Source organism: Myotis daubentonii, chromosome 7 (assembly GCF_963259705.1).
Source record: "Myotis daubentonii chromosome 7, mMyoDau2.1, whole genome shotgun sequence".
Lineage (NCBI taxonomy): Eukaryota > Metazoa > Chordata > Mammalia > Chiroptera > Vespertilionidae > Myotis > Myotis daubentonii.
In genome coordinates, this window is record NC_081846.1 from 22,243,111 (window position 1) to 22,265,995 (window position 22,885).

The 22,885-nt window shown below is 46.1% G+C and overlaps 1 protein-coding gene across 7 annotated transcripts in view; it reads left to right on the plus strand.

The window, feature by feature from the left end:
• Window positions 1-22,380, plus strand: part of PLCD4 (phospholipase C delta 4) — a 31,967-nt gene extending 9,587 nt beyond the window's left edge. For 2 of the 7 annotated variants that reach the window (XM_059703163.1, XM_059703162.1), the window contains 12 exons: window positions 650-779; window positions 1,342-1,573; window positions 7,528-7,729; window positions 8,771-8,915; window positions 11,799-11,951; window positions 17,343-17,519; window positions 18,999-19,094; window positions 19,238-19,394; window positions 19,656-19,772; window positions 20,004-20,176; window positions 20,966-21,101; window positions 21,465-22,380. In XM_059703163.1, coding sequence (XP_059559146.1) covers window positions 650-779; window positions 1,342-1,573; window positions 7,528-7,729; window positions 8,771-8,915; window positions 11,799-11,951; window positions 17,343-17,519; window positions 18,999-19,094; window positions 19,238-19,394; window positions 19,656-19,772; window positions 20,004-20,176; window positions 20,966-21,101; window positions 21,465-21,799 — 2,053 coding nt within the window. In that variant the 3' untranslated portion in view covers window positions 21,800-22,380. Of the gene's footprint in view, window positions 1-649; window positions 780-1,341; window positions 1,574-7,527; window positions 7,730-8,770; window positions 8,916-11,798; window positions 11,952-17,342; window positions 17,520-18,998; window positions 19,095-19,237; window positions 19,395-19,655; window positions 19,773-20,003; window positions 20,177-20,904; window positions 21,102-21,464 lie in introns of those variants that run through there. The other 5 variants (XM_059703164.1, XM_059703168.1, XM_059703169.1 and 2 more) reach the window with 5 other exon arrangements.
• The last annotated feature ends 505 nt before the right edge of the window (window positions 22,381-22,885 follow it).

Consider the following 22,885-nt stretch of genomic DNA (forward strand, 5'->3'; position numbering starts at 1 on the left):
TGCCAGGTTTTAGGAGTACAAAGATATTGTTTTCCTCAGTGGAGAGGATGGGATTGTGTAAATAATCTAAGGACCATGGAACTGTTATGGTACTTAGATTATTTGAGGCTGTTCAAAGAAAGGAGAAATATTTAATTCTAGCTGAGAAGGTTCTGAGAAAGCTTTAGGGAGGAAGTAGTATTTTAGCGAAGGCTTGGATATTAGTATAATTTGAACATTAAGAGAGGAGGTAAAAACACCCCTGCCTGAAGGAACAGCATGAGTAAAGGTCCAGAGATAGGAAATTGAAGGTTGGAGAGCTGGGACCTCACAGAGTGGGAAGTTGGGGTTCTGGCTAAAGTGAAGAAAGGACAGAGATGTGTTGAGAAGACTGGGTTGGGGCCAGATTATGGGGGCACAGGAGATCTTAACTTCTATGTTAAGGAATCTGTACTTTCTGCAAAAAAGAGGTACCTGCTGGCATCTGAGCCATGCAGGGATAAGATAGATAGGTACTTTGGGGGGCGGGTATTCTAGAAGCTAAGTGGAAAATTAATTGGTGTGGGAGATAGACAGGCAGCAAAGATAGGGAGAGATGTCAGTGGATGAACATGCACACACATCTGCACATACAAACACACACAGTACTTTTGCCTTGACTCGGACCTGGATGGCTGAGTGACTGGTTCCAGCGTGGAGACAAAAACCAGGATGGCCGGATGAGTTTCCACGAAGTCCAGCGGTTACTACGCCTGATGAATGTGGAAATGGAACAAGAACATGCCTTTCAGCTTTTCCAGGTGAGTCTTTCAGTTAAGTATTTGCAGAAGCCAAACAAGGCCACATTCTCACTTGACCGTAAGTACTCTGATCCTTTCGAACAACATTCATTTATTTAATCTCTATTACGTGCCCTTAGCACTATGCCAGGCTCAATGGGAAGTGTAGGCCATGCTTCTTATTCTTCAGTCTTGTTGGAAAGATGATTTATAATCTTATAAAAGGTAACTAATAATATGTTATTACATCAGACCCCAAGAACCTCTCTGTCCATGGCCAGACTTTCACAGGTGCTTAGAACAATAGAAAACTCCAACTGGAATATGAATAAATAGAAGAAGGGATATTTTTACTTTTAGGGATTTCAATTCTTTCTAGTTGAAAAAATTTTTTAGTAGCAAATGGTATGGCTGAAATTTTGCTTCTTACTGAAGTGACTTCTTCTATGAACATCAAGTATCATGTATTCTGTGGAAGCATACTTGGATCCATCTGTCAGTAAGACTGTCCTTATAAGACAAGCCAAGGCCATAAAAGTTGCTGTTAAAGGGTTTGTCCAATCTCCTCTAACCCCTCTTTCAGGCAGCAGACACATCCCAATCTGACACTCTGGAGGGACACGAATTTATAGAGTTCTATAAGGCATTGACTAAGCGTGTTGAGGTGCTGGAACTGTTTGGAAACTTTTCGGCTGATGGGCAGAAGCTGACCCTGTTGGAATTTGTGGATTTCCTCCAAGAGGAGCAGAAAGAAGGAGACCATGCTTCTGACCTTGCTCTGGAACTCATTGACCGTCATGAGCCTTCAGAAAGTGGTAAGAAGACCAGAGTAGAGAGGCACCAGAAAGGGGTCAGGGAGGGGGACCATGACCAGAAAGGTCCAGAGATCAGCAGCTTTCTGTCTAAGTCAAGGAAGGCTGAGTCCACCCCTGCCTCAGTCCCCTACCCAATCATCTTCATCTCATTCAGCCACTTCTTGTAGGAGTGCAGCCATTTCCATTTCTTGCCCAGATAAGAGAGAAGGCTCCTCTGCAATGCTAGATCTCTCAGAGGAAGAACATTCCACATGACCCCTTTCCTCCACCATGCTCAAGTGGCACATCCTTCACTTGCTGAAAGTTCTTCCTTATATCAGCTTTTGGCCTCAGTGGAGATATAGTATAAAATACTTGGTCCTCTTGCTTTGGGCTCTTCTCCTCTAGTGCATATGATTCATTTTCCTCTAGTTCCCTTCATGGTTCCTGTTTGCTATCACTTTAAGTGCTGGCTCTCTGCCCTTTCCTTGGCTTTCTCCAAGTTTACCAGATGGTTCTTGAAGTCTCTGATTCCCTTAAAGTCCTAGGAAGCTAGTCAGCCCCTGGCTGAGGGGGATGATGATAAGGTCAATCAATCAGCATTATCAAACACAACTAAAATATGCCCTCTCTGCCCTCAAATTTTTCTCCTTGCCCTTTTAGTAGATATCTTCCTGCTCTCCATTACTTTCAGAATGTGAGGAATTTACTAGTACATCCTATATAATAAAAGCCTAGGTGGCGTCGTGCCACGCCCTCGTGCAATGTTGTCACAAGATGGCCGCCACAAGATGGCCACGCGCACAGTGGAGGCGGGGTCTGGTGGCTGCTCCATGTGGTGAGGCCTGGGGGTCCCATGGCTCTGCATGGCACGGAGGAGTCTGGTCCCGGCGTCTCTGCCACCTTGTGTGGAGGAGGCAGGTCGCAGCAGGGGAGAGCAGTTGTGGGTGATTGGGCTGGCAGGGGAGGGCAGTTGGGGATGATTGGGCTGGCAAGGGAGCAGTTAGGTGTCAATCAGGCTGGCAGGGGAGCAGTTAGGGGGTTATCAGGCCAGCAGGCAGAAGCGGTTACGGGTAATCAGGCAGGTAGGCAGGCGAGCCGTTAGGGGCCAGCAGTCCTGGATTGTGAGAGGGATGTCCGACTGCCGGTTTAGGCCTGATCCCTGCAGGCCAAAACTGGCAGTCGGACATCCCCTGAGGGGTCCCAGATTGGAGAGGGTGCAGGCCGGGTTGAGGGACACACCCCCCCACCTGCATGGATTTCGTGCACTGGGCCTCTAGTTATTAATAATACTAGAGGCCTGGTGCACAAAAATTTGTGCACTCAGGGGGGGTCCCTCAGCCCGGCCTGTGCCCTCTCGCAGTCTGAGGGCATAGACTGTGCCCTCTCCCAGTCTGACATCCCTCGGGGGATGTCCACATGCTGGCTTAGGCCCGCTCCCTGGGGTATCGGGCCTATGCTGGCAGTCAGACATCCCTCTGGCAGACCGGGAGCCCTCGGAGGATGTTCACTTGCCAGTGGGGACCAGGCCTAAGCTGCAGTCAGACATCCTTAGCGCTGCTGAGGAGGCGGGAGAGGCTCCTGCCATCACCGCTGTGCTGGCAGCTGGCAGCCTGGCTTGTGGCTTGGCAGAGCACCCCCTGTGGGAGTGCACTGACCACCAGGGGGCAGCTCCTGCATTGAGCATCTGCCCCCTGGTGGTCAGTATGTGTCATAGTGACCAGTCATTCCCAGTCGTTCTACTGTTAGGGTCAATTTGCATGTTACCTTTTTATTATATAGGATAGAGGCCTGGTGCATGGGTGGTGGCCAGCTGGTTTGCCCTGAAGGGTGTCCCGGATCAGGATAGGGGTCCCACTGGGGTGCCTGGCCAGCCTGGGTGAGGGGCTGATGGCTGTTTGCAGGCTGGCCAAGGCCCCCAGTGGGGACCCTCACCCCATGGGGGTTTGGCCAACCTGGGTGAGGGGCTGAGGGCTGTTTTCAGACTGGCCACACCACCTTCAGGGTGTGGGGGTCCCGCTGGGGTGCCTGGCCAGCCTGGACGAGGGGCTGATGGCTGTTTGCAGGTTGGCCAAGCCCCCCAGTGGGAACCCTCACCCCATGGGGGTGTGGCCAGCCTGGATGAGGGGCTGAGTGCCGTTTTCAGGCTGGCCATTGCCACGGGCTGGAAGCAAGTATCTGGGATTTATTTATCTTCTATAATTGAAACTTTATAGCCTTGAGCAGACCTCAGGGCCAGCAGGGCAGGCGGGAAGCTTGGTTTCCTCCATTGCTGGGGGCAACCCAAACCTCCTGCTCACTCCAGCTCCTTGGCCACCGCCATCTTAGTTGAGTTAATTTGCATATTCCCTCCTGATTGACTGGTGGGCGTGGCTGGTGGGCGTGGCTGGTGGGCATGGTGGAGGTGCAGTCAATTTGCATGTTTCTCTTTTATTAGATTAGACTACAGGCCTGGTGCACAAAATTCGTGGATGGGTAGGGTCCCTAGTCCTGGCTGGTCATCAGGACTGATCAGGTTCCCCACCTCCCCACCTTCTCCCTCCCTTGCTCCCTCAATGCCCCAGCTGCTGCTGGTTGCCCCCCATGTTCCACACCACCCCCTAGTGGTCAGCGCACGTCATAGTGCGCGATCGAACTCCTGGTCTCCCAGGTGAACTCCCGAGGGGACACTGCATATTAGTCTTTTATATATGTAGAAATTATTTACAAGGCACTTTCACATGCCTTACTTCATTTAGTTCTTACTACAATCTTATAAATCAAGATTGGGCGTTTGCCAAGTATTCCATAATGTGCCAATATCTCTACATGCCTTTTCTCTTCTAATCCTTACAATGACCTGTTGAAAGAGTTTTTATTATTGAGTCAGTTGTGCAAGAGAGAAAAACTGAGGTTTAGAACAATTAAATTACTTGCTGAAAGCCAACAGCTAATGAGAGGAGGAATTGGAATTCAAATCCAGGTCATTTGATTCTTACTTGGTGCCTTTCTTGAGAATAAGGATTAGAGATGAGATGAATGAGAGCTGGACAAGTGACCCAGGTTTCCTAAGTCTCAATTCTCACTTCCTTCCTTCCTTCCTTCCTTCCTTCCTTCCTTCCTTCCTTCCATTCATTCATTCACTCACACTATACTTCTGCTAGTGCTTATTGAATATCTAAATGTGGCAGGACTTATGTGCTAGGCACCAGAGATATAGTAGTAGGTCAAGACAAGGGCAATGTATTCATGGAACTTAGAGTCAAATAGAAAGTGTTGATTCATGTGGGTACTCAGATAAGAAAGGGGACTAAAAGCAATCATTTCAGAAAACCACATAGAAGAGGAATGTCACAGGGTTAAGAAATAGGATCTTCTATTACATTTATTACATCCATTACATTTATTCTACCCTCCCCTTGCACTCAACTATCAGATGCTATACTCTGCCTGCCGGGTAGTATAAGTCAAGAGACCTGGGCTCAAGTTTCCACTCTGCTTCTTACTGAGTAACCTTGGTCAAGTTGCTTAATCTGAGACTCGATTTTCTCATTTTTAAAATAATTGGTGATCAAATGTAATAATGCATATGAAAGTACCTGGCAGGTGTGGACTTAACCTATTGATCTGATGTATTACTATAAAGAATGAAAGTTGCTGCCATTCTCCAGCATCTTCGGGCCTTATCAAATCTGGAACAAGAAGCTGGGCATGAGAATCTAATTAGTCTGCCTTCCAAGGGAGCCCCCCTGCAGCAATGTTTCCCTCAGTGAAACTTCACAGCCCAGTGGTGTAGGGTGTGGTTCTGACACCTGGCTTCCTGGGTTCAAGTCCCTACACTTACTGGTTATGTACATGAGATGAGTTACCCAACCTCTCAAGACAGATTATATTACATCTACCTCATCATGTTGGTGAGAGCATTAAGAGGGATGTTGAATGTAACATCCTTTGTATAGAGCAAGTGCTCAATAACTGTTAGTCATTGTTGTAAATATAGAAGCCCATGCTGAAATGGGTGAGGGCTATGGAAGGGTGACAGGACTTGGCCTGCCGGGGTCCAACCCCAGCAGGTCCAGGGGTCCCCAAAGGCGTGGACGGAGTCGGCGAAGAAGGAAGGACACGGAGACAGTGTTCAGTTGATCAGCACCCTAGCCAGGATCTCCAGCCCGGATCTCCAGCCAAGTTTTGGTCTCGATCTCCAGAGAGGTTCTGCTTCGGATCTCCAGCGAGGTTCTGTAGCCATGTTCCCTCGCTAGGTTCTCCAGCCAGGTTCTGTCCAGGCTCTCCAGTCAGGTTCAGTGTCCAGGTTCCAGTCAGGTTCTCCTGCCAATCTCTGTAGTCAGGTTCAGTCCAGGATTCCTTGCCATGTTCTCCCGCTAGGCTCTGTCTCTAGGCTCCGAGGCCAGTCCCTCTCCAGGATCCTCCGGCATGCTCTCTCCAGCGAAGTTCTTCTGTCTCTAGGCTCCGTGTAGGCTCTGTCTTCTTGATTCTGTTCTAAGTTCTGAGTGTTTCTGTCTTGTTACAACTGTATTTATACCAGTTGATTCAATCCTATCAATCTCTATTCCAAAGGTTAGGGCGTTTCTTATCTCCATTCCAGGGAGTAAAGATTATGTAGTTTAAGCATGATTGTTCGTAGTTAAAGGGATTAATTACCCGCCTGGCACTTAGTTGAGGGGTTTTATTCCCTCCCTAACTTCAGGGGAAAATCCCTACCTGGGGAAACAACCTTTCTCAGAGGTGACCTTGGTTAAAACAGCGCCAAGAAGGTGAGCAAACATATTAAGAACCGTATGCCATATATGCCAGGTCCCTTGAAACAGCAAGGATGGACCGGCTCCCGGCATTGGCCCTTGAAGAAAGTGTGGTCCAAGGCAAAACACCATGTGGGAATTGACAATAGGGGAAAAAAAACCCTTAGATCATAGTTGGCAGCAGCTACACAGCCCAGGGAATAAAACAAAGATACCTTGGTTGTGTTGCTAACAAGCCTTTGACTTTGATTCTCTCTGGGCCTCAGTTTCCCTATCTATAAAATTACCCCTTCAAAATGAATATTGTGCTGCCCATTATGGTAGCCTTGAGCACCTTATGACTGTTTAAATTTAAATGAACTAAAATCAAAATTTTAAATTCAGTTCCTGCCCTGGCGGATATGGCTCAGTTGGTTGAGTGTCCTCCCTTGCACCAAAAGGTTGCTGGTTCTTTCCTAGCCAGATTGCTCATTGGTTAGAGCATCAGCTGAGGATTGAAGGGTCTTGGGTTCGATTCCCAGTCAAGGGCATGTATCTCCGTTGGGGGTTTGCACCCTATTCCTAGTTGGGGTGCATGCAGAAGACATCCAGTCTATGTGTCTCTCTCACATTGATGTTTCTCTCTCTCTCTCTCTCTCTCTCTTCTCTTCCTCCTCCCTCCCTTTCACTCTCTCTAAAATTCAATGGAAAAAATATCCTTGGGTGAGGATAAATTTTAAAAAGTTTGCTGGTTCGATTCCTAGTCAGGCAGGGCACATGCCCAGGTTGAGGGCTTGACCCTCAGCAAGGGCATGCAGGAGGCAAATGAACGATGTTTCTCTCTCTCTTTTTTTCCTCTCTCTCCCCCCCCTTCCCTTCTCTCTCTCAAATAAATAAAAACATATATTTAAAAATTCAGTTCCGCAGTTACACAGCTACATTTTAAGTGCTCAGTAGCCTTATGTGTCTAGGCTATCATATTGAACAGTGCAGTTTCCATCATTGTAAAAAGTTCTATTGGGCAGCATCGAACTAGAATGTTTGTAATGATTCCCCTTGTAGCTTTAACATTCTCTGAGGGTGGGGGTGATTGAAATGACAGAAACTGGACGGGGTCAAGTTTGGGGTCTGGAGGCTGGGAGTGGACACCATCTGACAGGCAGGACCCTGGAGAGGTGTAGGGTGGACTGGCTGTGGGTGTGCTGGGGTGCTCCCATTCAGAGTTCTCTCATTCTAGTGTTCCCCTACTCCACATCTCAGGCAAGCTGCGGCATGTGCTGAGCATGGATGGCTTCCTCAGTTACCTCTACTCGAAGGACGGAGACATCTTCAATCCTTCCTGCCTCCCCATCTACCAGGATATGACTCAACCCCTGAACCACTACTACATCAATTCCTCTCACAACACCTACCTGGTGGGGGACCAGCTTTGTGGCCAGAGCAGCGTCGAGGGATATATACGGTGCAGTGGGGAGGAAGGGGGGAGGAATCAAGCTCATGAGAAGGGAACATCTGTGGGAAATTTAGGACACTGTTAATGGTAACAGGAATCAAAAATATGTTGGTGGGGGCGGGGGTGAGTTTGGGGGCTGAGGATCCTTGAATACCTGAGAGACTTGGAGGAGATACTGAAGACTGGTGGGAGAGTGGTAATAAAACCTATGGGTAAATGGAGCTTCTCTCTTTCATAAGCTATGAAACTCTTTTTGAACTCAGGCCCTGACAGATTTATTTTAAATAAATAAGTAAACTAAATGTTAAATGGAAGGCAGTACAAGCATGTCATACTCACAGCTGGTGGGCCGCATACCTCGTTTATTGAGCATGTGGCCCTCTGGCCGTGAGTTTGACATGCTTGCAGTAGAGCATAGGAGTTAAAAACATAGGTTCTGGAGTCAGACCATTTGAAGTCAAATCCTAACTATCTCACTGTTACTCTGGAGCTAAATATTTCACCTCCCTATGCCTCACTTTCCCCATTTGTGAAACAGAAATGATAACAGTGTCTATTCTGTCTAGGTTGTTGTGAGGATTCAATGATATAATCTGTGTCAATACCTAATAAATGGTAACTACTTTTATTGTGACCAATCATGCATTAGATAGAAAGTCAATATATCTTTGCACTTACTACTGATCTAGTAGCTTCAGGGGATACAAACATGAACGGAACATATAGTTTCTGCCCTAGGAAGTCCAATAGAGAAAATAAATAACTCAGGTGTTGTATAATGAAATACAACCAGAACATCAGAGCATCATGAGGCAGTATATGATGACTTGCTAAGGAAAGATTGTGAGTTGGTTGGAAGTGAGGGAGGTGTTGGAGATCAGTGTGAGCTACAGCAGTGTTCCAGTGGGCAGAGAATGGTCTGTGGAGATGTAACTTGAACAGGGATCTTAAGAGGTAAGTGCACTGTTCTCTCCATAGTGGGAAGAAGGTCCCTAGGTGGAAGACCAGACCTTGACCTCTCCTATACCTGGGGGCTTGGGGTTCTTGCAGGGCCCTGAAGCGGGGGTGCCGCTGTGTGGAGGTGGATGTATGGGATGGACCCAGTGGGGAGCCTGTTGTTTACCATGGACATACCCTGACCTCCCGTATCCTGTTCAAAGAAGTCGTGGCCACTCTAGCACAGTATGCCTTCCAGGTAGGAGCCCCAGGATGGAAATACTGTGAGGCAAGAGGATCTGAGGAAAAAGTGGCTGGGGCTGGGGCTGGGGCTGGGTCTGGAGAGGATAAAAGGACAAAGGGAAGTTAGATCAAATGGCATTTGGTAAAAGAGATTTTAACCATGAAGGATCAGGCAAATATTAAAAATTTATTTATTTTAGAGAGTGGGTGCTCAGAGAAGAAAGGGGGCTGAAACAATCTATAAAAATAAAAGTGTAATATGCTAACTAGACTGGACGTCCTTCTGGACGAAACTGGGGCTACAAGGAAAGCCCGGGTCCCGGGTGCCAGAGAGAAGCCAGTGCCGGCAGCTGGGGGAAGGAAGGCCTACTTTTGCACAGATTTCGTGCATCGGGCCTCTAGTCATTTCAGAAAACCACATAGAAGAGGAATGTCACAGGGTTAAGAAATAGAACCTTCTATTCCCAGTGCAGGACACAGTATACATCCATTACATTTATTCTACCCTCCCCCTTGCATTCAACTATCAGAGAAGAGAGACATCTATTTTTTGTTTCACTTATTTATCCATTCATTCATTGGTTGATTCTTTTTTTAAATTTTATTTTATTGATTTTTTACAGAGAGGAAGGGAGAGGGATAGAGAATTAGAAACATTGACCAGCTGCCTCCTGCACGCGCCCTACTGGGTATGTGCCCGCAACCAAGGTACATGCCCTTGACTGGAATCGAACCTGGGACCCTTGAGTCCACAGGCCGACGCTCTATCCATTGAGCCAAACCGGTTAGGGCCATTGGTTGATTCTTGTATGTGCCCTGACCTGGGATCAGACCCACAACTTTGGTATATTGGGACGACACTCTAACCAACTGAGCTACCCAGCCAGGGCAGCATCAGGCAAATATTAAGGGGTTATTATGAGTAAGTGTTAGCTGTGTTACTAGTACTTAGTTGTCATAGAGGTAATTACTAGAGATTAATCATTTCTAACAACTTCATTACCTATCTGAGTGAGGCTGTGGGTAAGGAAATAGACAAAGCAGTGAGTAGGACTGGGGGATGATAGGAACCTGGAGATTAAAGCCTGAGAGTGTAACATGAGCATGTAATGAGGGGAGTGGCCTGGCCTACCCACCCTGAGCCTGAAAACCCTAATATCCCAAAGGAATATGGGTTGGATCTGGCACTTGTCTGAGATTTGGGGTCCCAAGAATGACTTGTGTTTTTTTTTAATTGTTTTTTTCCATCTTTTAAAAAATATATATATATTGATTTCAGAGAAGAAAGGAGAGGGAGAAATAGAAACATCAATGATGGGAGAGAATCATTGATCAGCTGCCTCCTGCATGCCCCACACTAGGAATCAAGCCTGCAACCTGGTCATGTGCCCTGACTGGGAATTGAACCATGACCTCCTGGTTCATAAGTCAATACTCAACCATTGAGCCATGCAGGCCTGGCCCAAAAGTGATTTTTATATATTTACTAGAGGCCCACCACACAAAATTCGTGTGCCGGTACGGTCCCTAGGCCTGGCCTGCAATCAGGGCCACCTTCCCTGGCTGCCTGCAGCTGGCCCCGCCCCCCACTGCCACCCACCCCCATTTCCGTGTTCGCCATTGGGTGATCAGAGCCTGACGGCTGGGGGAAGGGACTGAGAGGTTGGCCGTTTCCGCCTGCTTGCCAGCCCCGCCCTACTGTGGGTCACCCTCTGTGTGTGTGAGATGATTGTTGGGGACAGGGCCTTGGCCTGGCACCACCTGCATCCCCTGCCACCCACCCCCGGTTCCCCATTCACCATTGTGTGATCAAAGCCTGCCGGCCAGGGAAAGGGACTGAGAGGTGGTCAGGGTGCCTCATAGTGACTGGTCGAGTGGTCGTCCTGGTTGTTCTGCCATTAGGGTCAATTTGCATATTATCCTTTTATTATATAGGATTATTTTTTACACTTAAAATTTTTATTATGCTCATCATTTAATTGTCCCTTAATTTTTTAATTTTTAATTGAATTTATTGGGGAGACATTGGTTAATAAAATTATATAGGTTTCAGGTGTACAGTTCTACAGTACATTGTGTTGTGCACTCACCACCCTAAGTCAAGTCTCCTTCCATCACCATTTATCCCCCTATACCCTCCTCTACCTCCCCCAACTCCCCTTTCTCTCTGGTAATCATCATACTGTTGTCTGTGTCTATGAGGTGTGTTTTTCTTTTTTTGCTTAATGCCTTCACCTTTTTCACCCAGTTTCCCAACCTCCCTCCCCTCTGACAGTTGTCAGTCTGTTTTCTCTCTATGAACCTGTTTCTATTTTGTTCGTTTTGTTTTGTTCATTGGATTCCATATGTGAGTGAAATAATATGGTATTGTCTTTCTCTGACTGGCTTATTTCATTTAGCATAATGCTCTTCAAGCCTATCCATGCTATTGCAAAGGATAAGATTTTCTTCTTTTATACAACCAAGTAGTATTCCATTGTGTAAATGTACCACAGCTTTTTTATGGTCTCATCTACTGATGTACTCTTGAGCTGCTTCCAAATCTTGGCTATTGTAAATAATGCTGCAATGAACAAAGGGGTGCATATATTCTTTTGATCAGTGTTTCGGGTTTCTTTGGTTATATAGTCCCATAAATGGAATTGCTGAGTCGTAAGGCAGTTCCACTTCTAATTTTTTGAGATAACTCCATACTGCTTTGCACAGTGGCTGCACCAAGAGTGACTTTTAGATGTAAGGTGGGCTTCAGACCCAGCAAGACCTCCTTGAGGCCTGGAATGGGGTTGGAGGAGTTTAGCAATCAGGGTATTCAGTTGAGTGAGCAACTAGGTGAGTCTGGAGAAGCAAGGAGGTTATAAGTGTTAGAACTCTGGCTTCAGAGTCCTCTTCCTCCCTTCAGACATCAGACTATCCAGTCATCTTGTCTCTGGAGAACCACTGCAGCTGGGAACAGCAGGAGATCATAGCACACCATCTGACCGAGATCCTGGGGGATCAGCTGCTGAGCACCACCTTGGATGGGCAGTTGCCCACTCAGCTGCCCTCACCTGAGGTAGGGGCCCTGCTCCCCCAGCCCAAACTCTTCTGTGGCTTCCGTATCCCCCCGCTTTGGCTCCTTCCTCCATGTTGGTGCCTTCTCACCCTCAGATGGACCATTTTGCTCTTCATATCCTTGGAGACAACTTTAATTTTTAAAAAATCTAATTGAACACAGAGTTCTCTAAATTTTAAATCAGTTTTACTTTATATTTAGTTTTTCATTGAGAGTATCTTAATTTTTCCTGAAAGTTCATAATTGTTGTAGACTATGCCAACAATAAAGAGAAAGGGAAATCCCCCCACCATAATGACTTTCCTAATAACTGCTATTAATAGATTTTAAATACTTCTATAAACATATATGTGTGTATATATATATATATATATATATGTGTGTGTGTGTGTGTGTGTGTGTGTGTGTGTGTGTGTGGTGTATTCATATTTTTAAAAAGTGAATAATAACATAATATTGTACTTCACCTGTAAAAAAGTGAATGGGAATTATCCTCTATATTCCTTTATATCACATATACTAGGTGTACCAATTAATAACGTGGATTTTGTAATCAAAGAAAACACGATAATTTCAGGAGAAACATCAAAAGTGCTTTATTCAGCCCTAACTGGTTTGGCTCAATGGATAGAGTGTTGGCCTGAAGACTGAAGGGTCCCAGGTTTGATTCTGGTCAAGGGCATGTACCTTGGTTGTGGGCATATCTCCAGTTGGGGATGTGTGGGAGGCAGCTGATTGATGTTTCTCTCTCATTGATGTTTCTAACTCCCTATCACTCTCCCTCTCTGTAAAAAAAATCAATAATATATATATATATATATATATATATATATATATATTTTTAAAAAGTGCTTTATTCAAAGTAATGTCCATTGCTTTGTCCATTTCCCCCATCTTTCAGGTAATTTGTGGATACTGTCCCAATAGAACTTTTCTTGTTTTGAGGCAAACCATTCAGAGACCCAATTTTCCACTTGAAGTGCTGCTCAGAAAGTGTGCCATCAATCAGAACAAGTGGTAATCTGAAGGAGCGAGGTCTGGCGGGTGGGTTAATACTTCCCAGGCAAGATCTTTTAATATGTTTTTAACTGGTTTTGAAGTGTGTGATGGTTCGTTATCATGAAGCAAAATTACTTTGCCGTGTTTTCTGGCATATTCTGGTCATTTCACTATCAAAGCATGGTTCAAATTGATGATTTGTTGTCTGTAGTGATCAGTATTAACGGTTTCCCCTGGTTTTAGAAGCTCATAATACACCACACCTTCCTGATCCCACCAAACGCAGAGCATTGTCTTCTTTCTGTAGCGATTTGGCCTCGCAGTTGATGTTGATTGACCTGGATCAACCCATGATTTTGTGCGTTTGGGATTCTCAAAATAAATCCACTTTTTATTGCCAGTCACAATTTGATGCAAAAAAGACTTTATTTTTTTTTTTAAATATATATATTTTTTATTGATTTTTCAGAGAGGAAGGGAGAGGGACAGAGAGCCAGAAACATTGATGAGAGAGAAGCATCGACCAGCTGCCTCCTGCACACCCCACACTGGGGACGTGCCCACAACCAAGGTACATGCCCTTGACTGGAATCAAACCCAGGACCCTCCAGTCCGCAGGCTGACGTTCTATCCACTGAGCCAAACCGGTCAGGGCTCTGGAGGGCTTTAAGCAGGGAGTGGCTAATCAGATTACAGTGCAAAAAGTTCAGTCTGGCTATCGTGTGGAGAATAGAGTGTAGAGGGACAAGAGGGAGGTGGGAAGAAATTGCATCAGTCCAGGCAGGAAGGATATGATGGTGACTAGGAGAAGGTTGGGTGACAGTGGTAGCTAGACAAGAGTAGGCATTTTGGAAACACATTTGCAAGACAGCGATGGTAGTGGGTGGGTGGAAGTGGAAGAGGGCATAGAGGGCATAAATGGTGTTGGAGAAAAATAAAATCTATACTAACAAAAGGGTAATATGCTAATTAGACCGGGAGACCTTCCGGACAAAGCCATGGTGGCGGGCCAAGGCAGAGGCAGTTAGGGGCAATCAGGCCAGGAGGGGAGGGCAGTTGGGGGTGATCAGGCCAGAGGGGAGGGGGACAGTTGGGGGCGAGCAGGCTGGTAGGCAGAGTGGTTAGGGGCGAACAGGCAGGCAGGCAGGCGAGCGGTTAGGAGCCAGCGGTCCTGGATTATGAGAGGGATGTCCGACTGCCGGTTTAGGCCTGATCGCTGTGGGCAGTTGGATATCCCCCAAGGGGTCCCAGATTGGAGACGGTGCAGGCCGGGCTAAGTGACTCCCCCCTGCCCCCCCCCACACACACGAATTTCATGCACCGGGCCACTAGTAAATATATTAAAAAGATAGTGAGGAACGTGCAGGGACTTGTACAAATGTGGGACAATCATCTGTGACATGGGCGGGAAAGGACAATAGAATCCACATCTGATTCCGGAGCCTCCCCATAGGGTCCTTCAATTCAGTTTGAAGCACTCCAGGAAACTCACAACCGTAATTGTGCGGGGAGCGGGGACAGGGATGGGTTGAGGGCAGAACGCCGCAGTGAGGAGGACGGCTTGGTGCAACACTAAGGAGAACCCTATCCTGAAGGAGCCGGGACTGACTGAGGAGTGAAGTGGTGCCTTGAATCCTTCACTCTGGGCACAGCCCCGCCCCAGTTACCTGAAAGCCCTACGTCAATGCCTGGGGGCCCGGCAGCAGGGACCTCCCACAGCGGGCGACCGTAGCTTCCTCTGCCTTCCAGAACTTCAAAAAAGACTTTCTTGAGTGCCATTGGAGCAACATTTTACTGATGACTTTTTGGTTTTCCATTTGTCTTTCGTTCAGTTGATGTGGCACCCATTTTCCTTCCTTCAAAATCTTTCCCATTGCTTGTAAATGATAGGCAATTGTTTGCTGAGCAATGTTTAATCTTTCTGCAAGTTGTTTTTGCATTTGACATGCATCTTCATCCAATAATACTTGTAATTGTTGGTCTTCAAACTTTTTCGGTTGACCTGGATATTCTTTGTCTTTCACATCAAAATCATCACTTTTAAAGCGTTTAAACCAGTGTTCACAAGTATCTTGAGATGGAGCATGTTCACAATAAGCTTCCCGAAGTATACGATAACTTTCAACAGCACTTTTCAAAATAAAGTAATGAATTAAAACTTCCCGCAAATGCTCTTTTTTGGAGCACAAAATTCAACATTTTTAAGCATAAAAATATCTATGATGTTAACACCTTCAGAAAATTTTACATATGAAATTTTGAAGCTTGTTGTCAATACAACAAAATAGCATACATATCATATTGCATATATATCAACATATGTGTAACTCCATCTAGTGAAAAAAATCCGCATTATTAACTGGTACACCTAGTAATATATATCATGGATGTCTTTTCATATATAATGTTTTTCCTTTTTAACAGCTCTATGGTATTCCGTTTTATGTATGGATCATAATTTATTCAACTAGTAGATGGTAAAGGTAACCACTAAGTGATCAATATTTAGGCTGTTTATAATTTTTCACTTGTACATACAGCTTTGCCCACTTATTCTTTCCTTGAGATGAATTCATAGAAGCAAAATTTCTGGGTTGAAGAGTTTGCATATTGACATTTTGGTTATTATTGCCAAGGAGTCCTCTGGAAAAAATACCAAATTGCATTCCCACTAACAATATAAGAGAGGGACTACAAATAACTCCAGTAGTGAGATGATTCATAAAGGCAAGTGTGAATAAAAATTTAAAAAGGTCTATTTCTTCTTTTGACTTAATATTATTTACCCACTTTGAGGGTTTATAAGTTTTATTAACATACTAGAGGCCCGGTGCGCGAAATTTGTGCAGTGTGTGTGTGTGTGTGTGTGTGTGTGTGGCGGGGGGGGGGAGGGGGAGGGGCGTCCCTCAGCCCAGCCTGCACTCTCTCGTAGTCCGTAGTCCAGGAGCCCTGGGGGGATGTCTGACTGATGGCTTAGGCCCGCTCCCCACAAGCAGGCCTAAGCCATCAGTTGGACATCCTTAACACTGCGTCAGAGGCTGGAGAGGCAACTCCTGCATTGAGCATCTGCCCCCTGGTGGTCAGTGTACGTCATAGCGACTGGTTGTTTCACTGTTCGGTAAATTTCATATTAGCCTTTTATGATATAGGATAAAAATTTTTAAATGTTAAAAATATTGGGGTGGGAATGGCTGGAGGGGTCAATCAGGGAAAAAGGAGACATGTAAAACTTTAGACAATAAATAAAAAAATAAAATAATTTGAAAGAAAAAATATTAATGCTCTGGACAATATATTTTTCAGTCTATTTTTCTTACCTTCTACCTCACAGGGGTTTTTAAGCTTTATGCAGTCAAATATGCCAATGATTTTTATGTCTTCTGAGTTTTCATCTCATATTGTAAAGGCTTTCCCACCTTAAGATTATTCAAAAAGATTCCATATTTTTTTGTAATATTCTTTATATTTTCATGTAAATCTTCAATCAATGAGGAATCTTTATGTGTCAAATGTGAGGCAGGGATATTTATCTATTTATTTATTTATTGTTAATCCTCACCGAGGATATTTTTCCATTGATTTTTAGAGAGAACGAGAGAGGGAAAGACAGAGAGCAATATTGCTGTGAGAGAAACATGATTGGTTGCCTCCTGCACATGCCCCGACCAGGGCCTGGGCCAGGGAGGAGCCTGCAACCGAGATACACGCCCTAGACTGGAATCAAACCCAGGACCCTTCAGTCCACAAGCCTGTGCTCTATTTACTGAGCCAAACCGGCTAGGGCTCCATTGATTTTTAAAGAGAGTGGAAGGGAGGGAAAGAGACAGAGAGAGAGAAACATCAATGTGAGATTGGTTGCCTCCCACATGAGCCCCAATCAAGGCCCTTGACCAGAATTGAACCTGGGACCCTTCAGTCTTCAGGCTAACACTCTCTCCACTGAGTCAAACCAGATAGGGCCCCCATTTATTTTTTCCACATGGATAGAGATGTTACCAGTTTGCTTTTAACAATACAAATTCCACCCTAGCCGGTTTGGATCGGTGGATAGAGCATCAGCCTGTGGACTGAGGGGTCCCGGGTTCGATTCCGGTCAAGGGCATGTACCTTGGTTTCGGGCACATCCCCAGTGGGGGGTGTGCGGGAGGCAGCTGATCGATGTTTCTCTCTCATCCATGTTTCTGACTCTCTATTCCTCTCTGTGAAAAATCAATAAAATATATTAAAAAAAAAACCAATACAAATTCCTACTGTATGTGGGAACTTCTGATTACTCACTCACTCACTTCTGTTGCCTTTGACGTGGCCCTGTGAGAGTAATAGGATCTGCATGGTCCCCAGAAGGGTCCCAAAGCAGACAGGTAGCCAAGCCCCTTCATTTTTGTCCCCTAGGAGCTTCAGAAGAAGATCCTGGTGAAGGGGAAGAAGTTAAGTACGCTTGAGGAGGATCTTGAAGAAGAGGAAGAGCTAGAGACTGAACTAGAAGGGGAGCAGGAGCCTGAGCTGGAATCCCAGTTTGAGTCTGAGACCCAGGAGCTGAGCCCTCGCAGCAAGGACAAAAATGAGAAGGTAGGCCAGGGGATTGGTCTTTGCTCTGGCATTTGGTTTGACTATCACAAGCTGGGAGTCCATGTGTGAAGAGACTAGAGCCAGGAGTGTAGAGAGCCAAGTAGCAAAATGCCCCTTGCCCCCAATGAAAGAGGCATACTTGGCATTAGTATATATTGCCATATATACTAGTAGATATATTGCAATGGCTGTCCAACTTCTGTGGGCCATTAAATCTTTTTTTTTTTTTTAAATATACTTTTATTGATTTCAGAGAGAAAGGGAGAGAGAGAGATAGAAACATCAATGTTGAGAGTCATTGATTGGCTGCCTCCTGCAAGCCCCCTCTACTGGGGATCGAGCTCACAATCTGGGCATGTGCCCTTGACTGGAATTGAACCTGGACCTTCAGTCTTCAGGTCAATGCTCTATCCATTGAGCCAAACCAGCTAAGGCAGTGGTCGGCAAACTGAGGCTTGCGAGCCACATGCGGCTCTCTGGCCCCTTGAGTGTGGCTCTTCCACAAAATACTGACTTCTGCGCATGGGCCACGAAGTTCCAATCGCACTGTACGTGCGTGTCTGCAGGTGGTACTTTGTGGAAGAGCCACACTCAAGGGGCCAAAGAGCCACATGTGGCTCGCGAGCCGCAGTTTGCCGCCACTGAGCTAGGGCCATGAAATCTTTTTTAATGAAATCTTATCTGGAATCTTAGTACATAAAATAGATAAATGCAAAGCCATCCTAATTGATATGCCCATTTGGCTCTATCCTGGGTCTCCCAGGTAACTCCTGAGACATCGTTGTACTTCTCAGTCTCCTCAGAGGCAAGTTTGAAAGTGACTGATGGTGTGTGTGCAGCATTATTATATTGAGTAAGTAGGGCTTTTTGGAGTGACTGCTGTGACCTCAACTAAAGTGAGCTTAGTTAGAGAAAGCTATTGGAAAAGGTGAATCTGAGGTTGGGCCAAAAATAGCCAAAGAGAAGGAGCACGAAGAGGTAGAGACAGTGAAGACTGTGAGAAGGCTGTACCTGAGTGGCCCAGCTCCCTGTGGGGGAGGAGTGTCATTTGTGGGACCGTCAAAATCCTGGTTTGAAGTCTGCATTTCTTCTGTGCACTTGCTTGGCTCAGCGACTGACTCCTAGCTTATACTATTCCCTCTGGGGCTCTGGTGTCTAACCTGCTGCCATGCCCAGGGATGGAAATGGGAATTCAGGAGATAAATCTAAAGGTAGTACTCTGGTACCCTCACATCCTCCCAGATGTGACTTACATGACCATTTGCACACCTTGACATATCTATCTGGGTTCATGTACATTCTGACCAAACATAATTGTTTTAAAAGACAAAAGACAGGGAGGATGATACCTGTTTAAGAATAATAATAAAATTTAAAACCCGTTACCCAGAAAGTAATATAGAACAGATTCTTCAAGTCCAGAGGAAACTAATCCCATCAGTATATGTAGACTGCTTTTATTCCCATTCCCATCCCCAGGTTGTGATGTGTCCGCTGCTTTGTTCATCTATCTGTTGTCAGATTACAGTCCAGGCTCCTCTTCCCAAGCCTGGGTTCCCTCTCTTTTTCAAGCAGGTGAGGCAGGAGGGATAATGCAGTGGGGAGGTAGTGGGCAGAGGCTTAGGTTGGGTGGTGAAGTTCAGATCTTGGTTATTGGCTTCTTCCCTCTCAGATTGCTAATGGTTTGATTCCATCATCCTTTCTTTCTCCTTTTCCAGAAATCCAAGGCCATCTTGTGTCCATCCCTCTCTGCCCTGGTTATCTATACAAAGACTGTTTCATTCTATAACTTCACTCATTCGAGGGAGCACTACCGCTTCTATGAGTTATCATCTTTCTCTGAAACAAAGGCCAAGAACCTCATCAAGGAGACTGGTCAGGACCAAAAGGGAGGGACAGGGAAGAAATGGGATGAGTAAGGTCAGGCCTGATGGGCAAGCAGATGAGTTCCAAGAAGACAAGGGAGCTGAGGAGGGATCAGGGAGCTAAGAAACTTCTCAGAGTAGGCATGGGGACAGGAGTTATAGTGGACTCAAAGCTCTAGGGAGAAACTGGGGAGAAGACTGAAGTTGGTGGGACCAGGGGAGGGGGAGCATCCATTCCACTTCCAACTCTCTACCTACACCCTTTTTACAGGCAATCAGTTTGTGCAGCATAACGCCTGGCAGTTGAGCCGTGTGTATCCTAGTGGTCTGAGGACAGATTCATCTAACTACAACCCCCAGGAATTCTGGAATGCAGGCTGCCAGATGGGTGAGGGGGCAGTAGGCCCAATGAAGGGGGAGTGGGAGAGCAACAAGTTGGCAACAAGATCCTGGGTGGCTGTAGGTCCAGGGAATGTTCCAAGAGTGCTAGGCTGAGAAAGATATCTATGGAGGTATTCCCAGCAGGCTCTTTTATACTGAATATATCTTTTATAACTCCCTGAGAGGCTAGATGGCCTCCAAGGTGAATTCTTCCCTTCTTTTCTTCTGGGGCCCTCAGTGGCTATGAATGTGCAGACTGCGGGGCTTGAGATGGACATCTATGATGGCCTTTTCCGCCAGAATGGTGGCTGTGGCTACGTGCTGAAGCCAGACTTCCTTCGTGATACTCAGAGCTCCTTCCACCCGGAGAGGCCCATCAGCCCTTTCAAAGCCCAGACCCTCCAAATCCAGGTATAATGGGAAGTAAAAATGATGGGAAGAAATTTGGGATAGCTGGGATAGAAGCAGGGGGAAAAGGTGGCTAGGCCTGACAGGAGTGTAATGGGTGGAAAGTTCCTTGTGAGATGCAGGCTAGCCAGATTGTTAACAGCATGGACTTTGGAGCCAATTGCCTAGTTCAAACCCTACTAGCTGTGAAACTGTTGGGCAAGTTTCTTTCTTTTTTAAAAAAAAATATTTTATTGATTTTTTACAGAGAGGAAGGGAGAGGGATAGAGAGTTAGAAACATCCATGAGAGAGAAACATCCATCAGCTGCCTCCTGCACACTCCCTACTGGGGATGTGCCCACAACCAAAGTACATGCCCTTGACTGGAATTGAACCCGGGACCCTTCAGTCCACAGGCCGATGCTCTAGCCACTGAGCCTAACTGGTCAGGGCTTGGGCAAGTTTCTTAACCTTAGTTTCCTCACCTGCAAAATAGGGGTAATACTACTAGCTACCTCACAGGGTTGTGGTGATTAGTTAAACCGAAGTGCTTACAACTATGCTTGGTGCACAGTAAATGCTATAGAAGGGGTTGCTGTCACTAACATACCCTTCAAACCTTGTTCAACTTCTACTTGGATGCATTTTAAATTGCACATAGATTACTAGAAGAAAATCTATTACCCATGGAGGATTGGCTTTGCAAACCCAAAGCTAGAGCACAAAGTCCTGCATTTCTTTCTTCCCTTAGTTTTCCCCCTTCCCCTGGGGTGAGAGCTGGAATGGGGCTGGCTGAGCAGAAACTATTGCAGGTGATCAGTGGTCAACAACTCCCCAAAGTGGACAAGACCAAAGAGGGATCCATTGTGGATCCACTGGTGAGAGTGGAAATCTTTGGTGTTCGCCCAGACACAACCCGGCAGGAGACCAGCTATGTGGAGAATAATGGTGAGACTGGGCAGTGCTGGGGGGAGGTGGGAGGAGCTTGACTGTTACTTTCCTAACTTCCTGCCCTTCATTCAGTATAGTCCATGTCACCACCATCCTGCTCCCACCTCCATTGGAGGCAGTGTGGAACAGGACAAAGAATCAGGGCTTGGACATCTTCCGTCTGAATCCTGGCCTCTCAATTATAAGGTCTAGTAACCAGAGCAAATTGCTTACCCACTCAGAGCCTCAATTTCCTCACCTGATTGCTATGAAAATTAAGTGAAAGCACACAGGGAAAGTAACCTAGAATGCAGGTCCCCCCCAAAAGTCAACAATGTCTGTTCCTTCATTCCCTCCCACATTCACCCCTCTTCCACCCAGGTTTTAATCCGTACTGGGGGCAGACACTATGCTTCCAGTTGCTGGTACCTGAGCTGGCCATGCTGCGTTTTTTGGTAAAGGATTACAACTGGACATCCCGAAATGACTTTATCGGTCAGTACACCTTGCCTTGGACCTGCATGCAACAAGGTGAGCGTGTCCTTCCACCCCTGGCCAAACCCCTTACTCTGGCTGCCTTCCTAATGCTGTCCTCCTATGCCTTTCCAGGTTACCGCCACATACACCTGCTCTCCAAGGATGGCACCAGCCTCCACCCAGCATCCCTCTTCGTGCACATCTGCATGCTGGAAGGGCTGAGGGAGGTTGAATCTTAAGGTGGACACTTCATGGGAAGGGTGGGTGTACTTGCTTCAGATGGTAAGATAACCCTGGAAAGATGCTCCAGAAAGCAGAAGTGGTGAAAACCAAGCATGGTTGTGCGTTCCTAAGCATAAAGTTACCTCACCCTTCCTAACAAGCAAATCTAGGGCCTGATTTTTCACCTGCTTTCTCTTCCCTTTCTTCATTTTCACAAACTTTTGGTATCTTTCCTGCCCTTCCCTTTTGCGTACTCTATCCTGGAGTTCCTTCCTTCCTTTGCTGTAGGTTTAGTCCCTACCCAGACCTAGGACTAATCTCTTTTATCAACTCTGGCTCCAAGGCAGATTGCAACTACAAATCCAGAGGGGTTTGGGGCAAAGAAACCCAGAGGCATTATCCCCTCCCCAACAACTTCCTCAAAGGCCAGAGCCAAGGAAAGGAAAAACCAAGCCTCAAGCCTCCCCAAGCAAAGGCTGGGGAGAGAACTGACCCTAAGACTGTACTGTGACTCTCAAGAAAACACTGCACAGCTCTGAGTCCACACTGGTCTGCTCCTTCCTAGTCCCACCAGTGTTAATAGAGCTGCTCTCCCTAATTTGGCTTGAGTATGATCTGTCATTATTGGGCAATAAGGGGAAGAATGAGGGTTGGGGGACATTTGGGTAGACAGAAAAACAAAAGTTTCCAGGAGTCCCTCTGCATGTGCTACATAAGAATGGTACAGAAGTACAGCTTCTAGGGGTCAGGGCAAAAGGAGCAGAAAAAGGGTTATGTGATCCAAGTCCTCCTGAAAAGTTTGCCTGCAACAGTCCTGGTTTATGACTGCTGTCCCAGCACAATTATTAATAGTACCTTCTTTAATTTCCCTAGTGTGCCCTAGTTTAGATGATTAATTAGTCACTGTAAGACATTTATAGAATTCTCCATTAGAGATTTACCTTCAACCCTGCAATCATTTGCCTTTCTTACTGTCTTTATGCTTTAATTCTAGTGTAGTCTGAGGAATGATGTTTCCATGAGGAAGCTTAATGAGTGGCAGTCCTCCCTCTACAGCAAGGGTGGGGAGCGTCTGGCCCATGGTCAGTATAAGCTCACAAAAT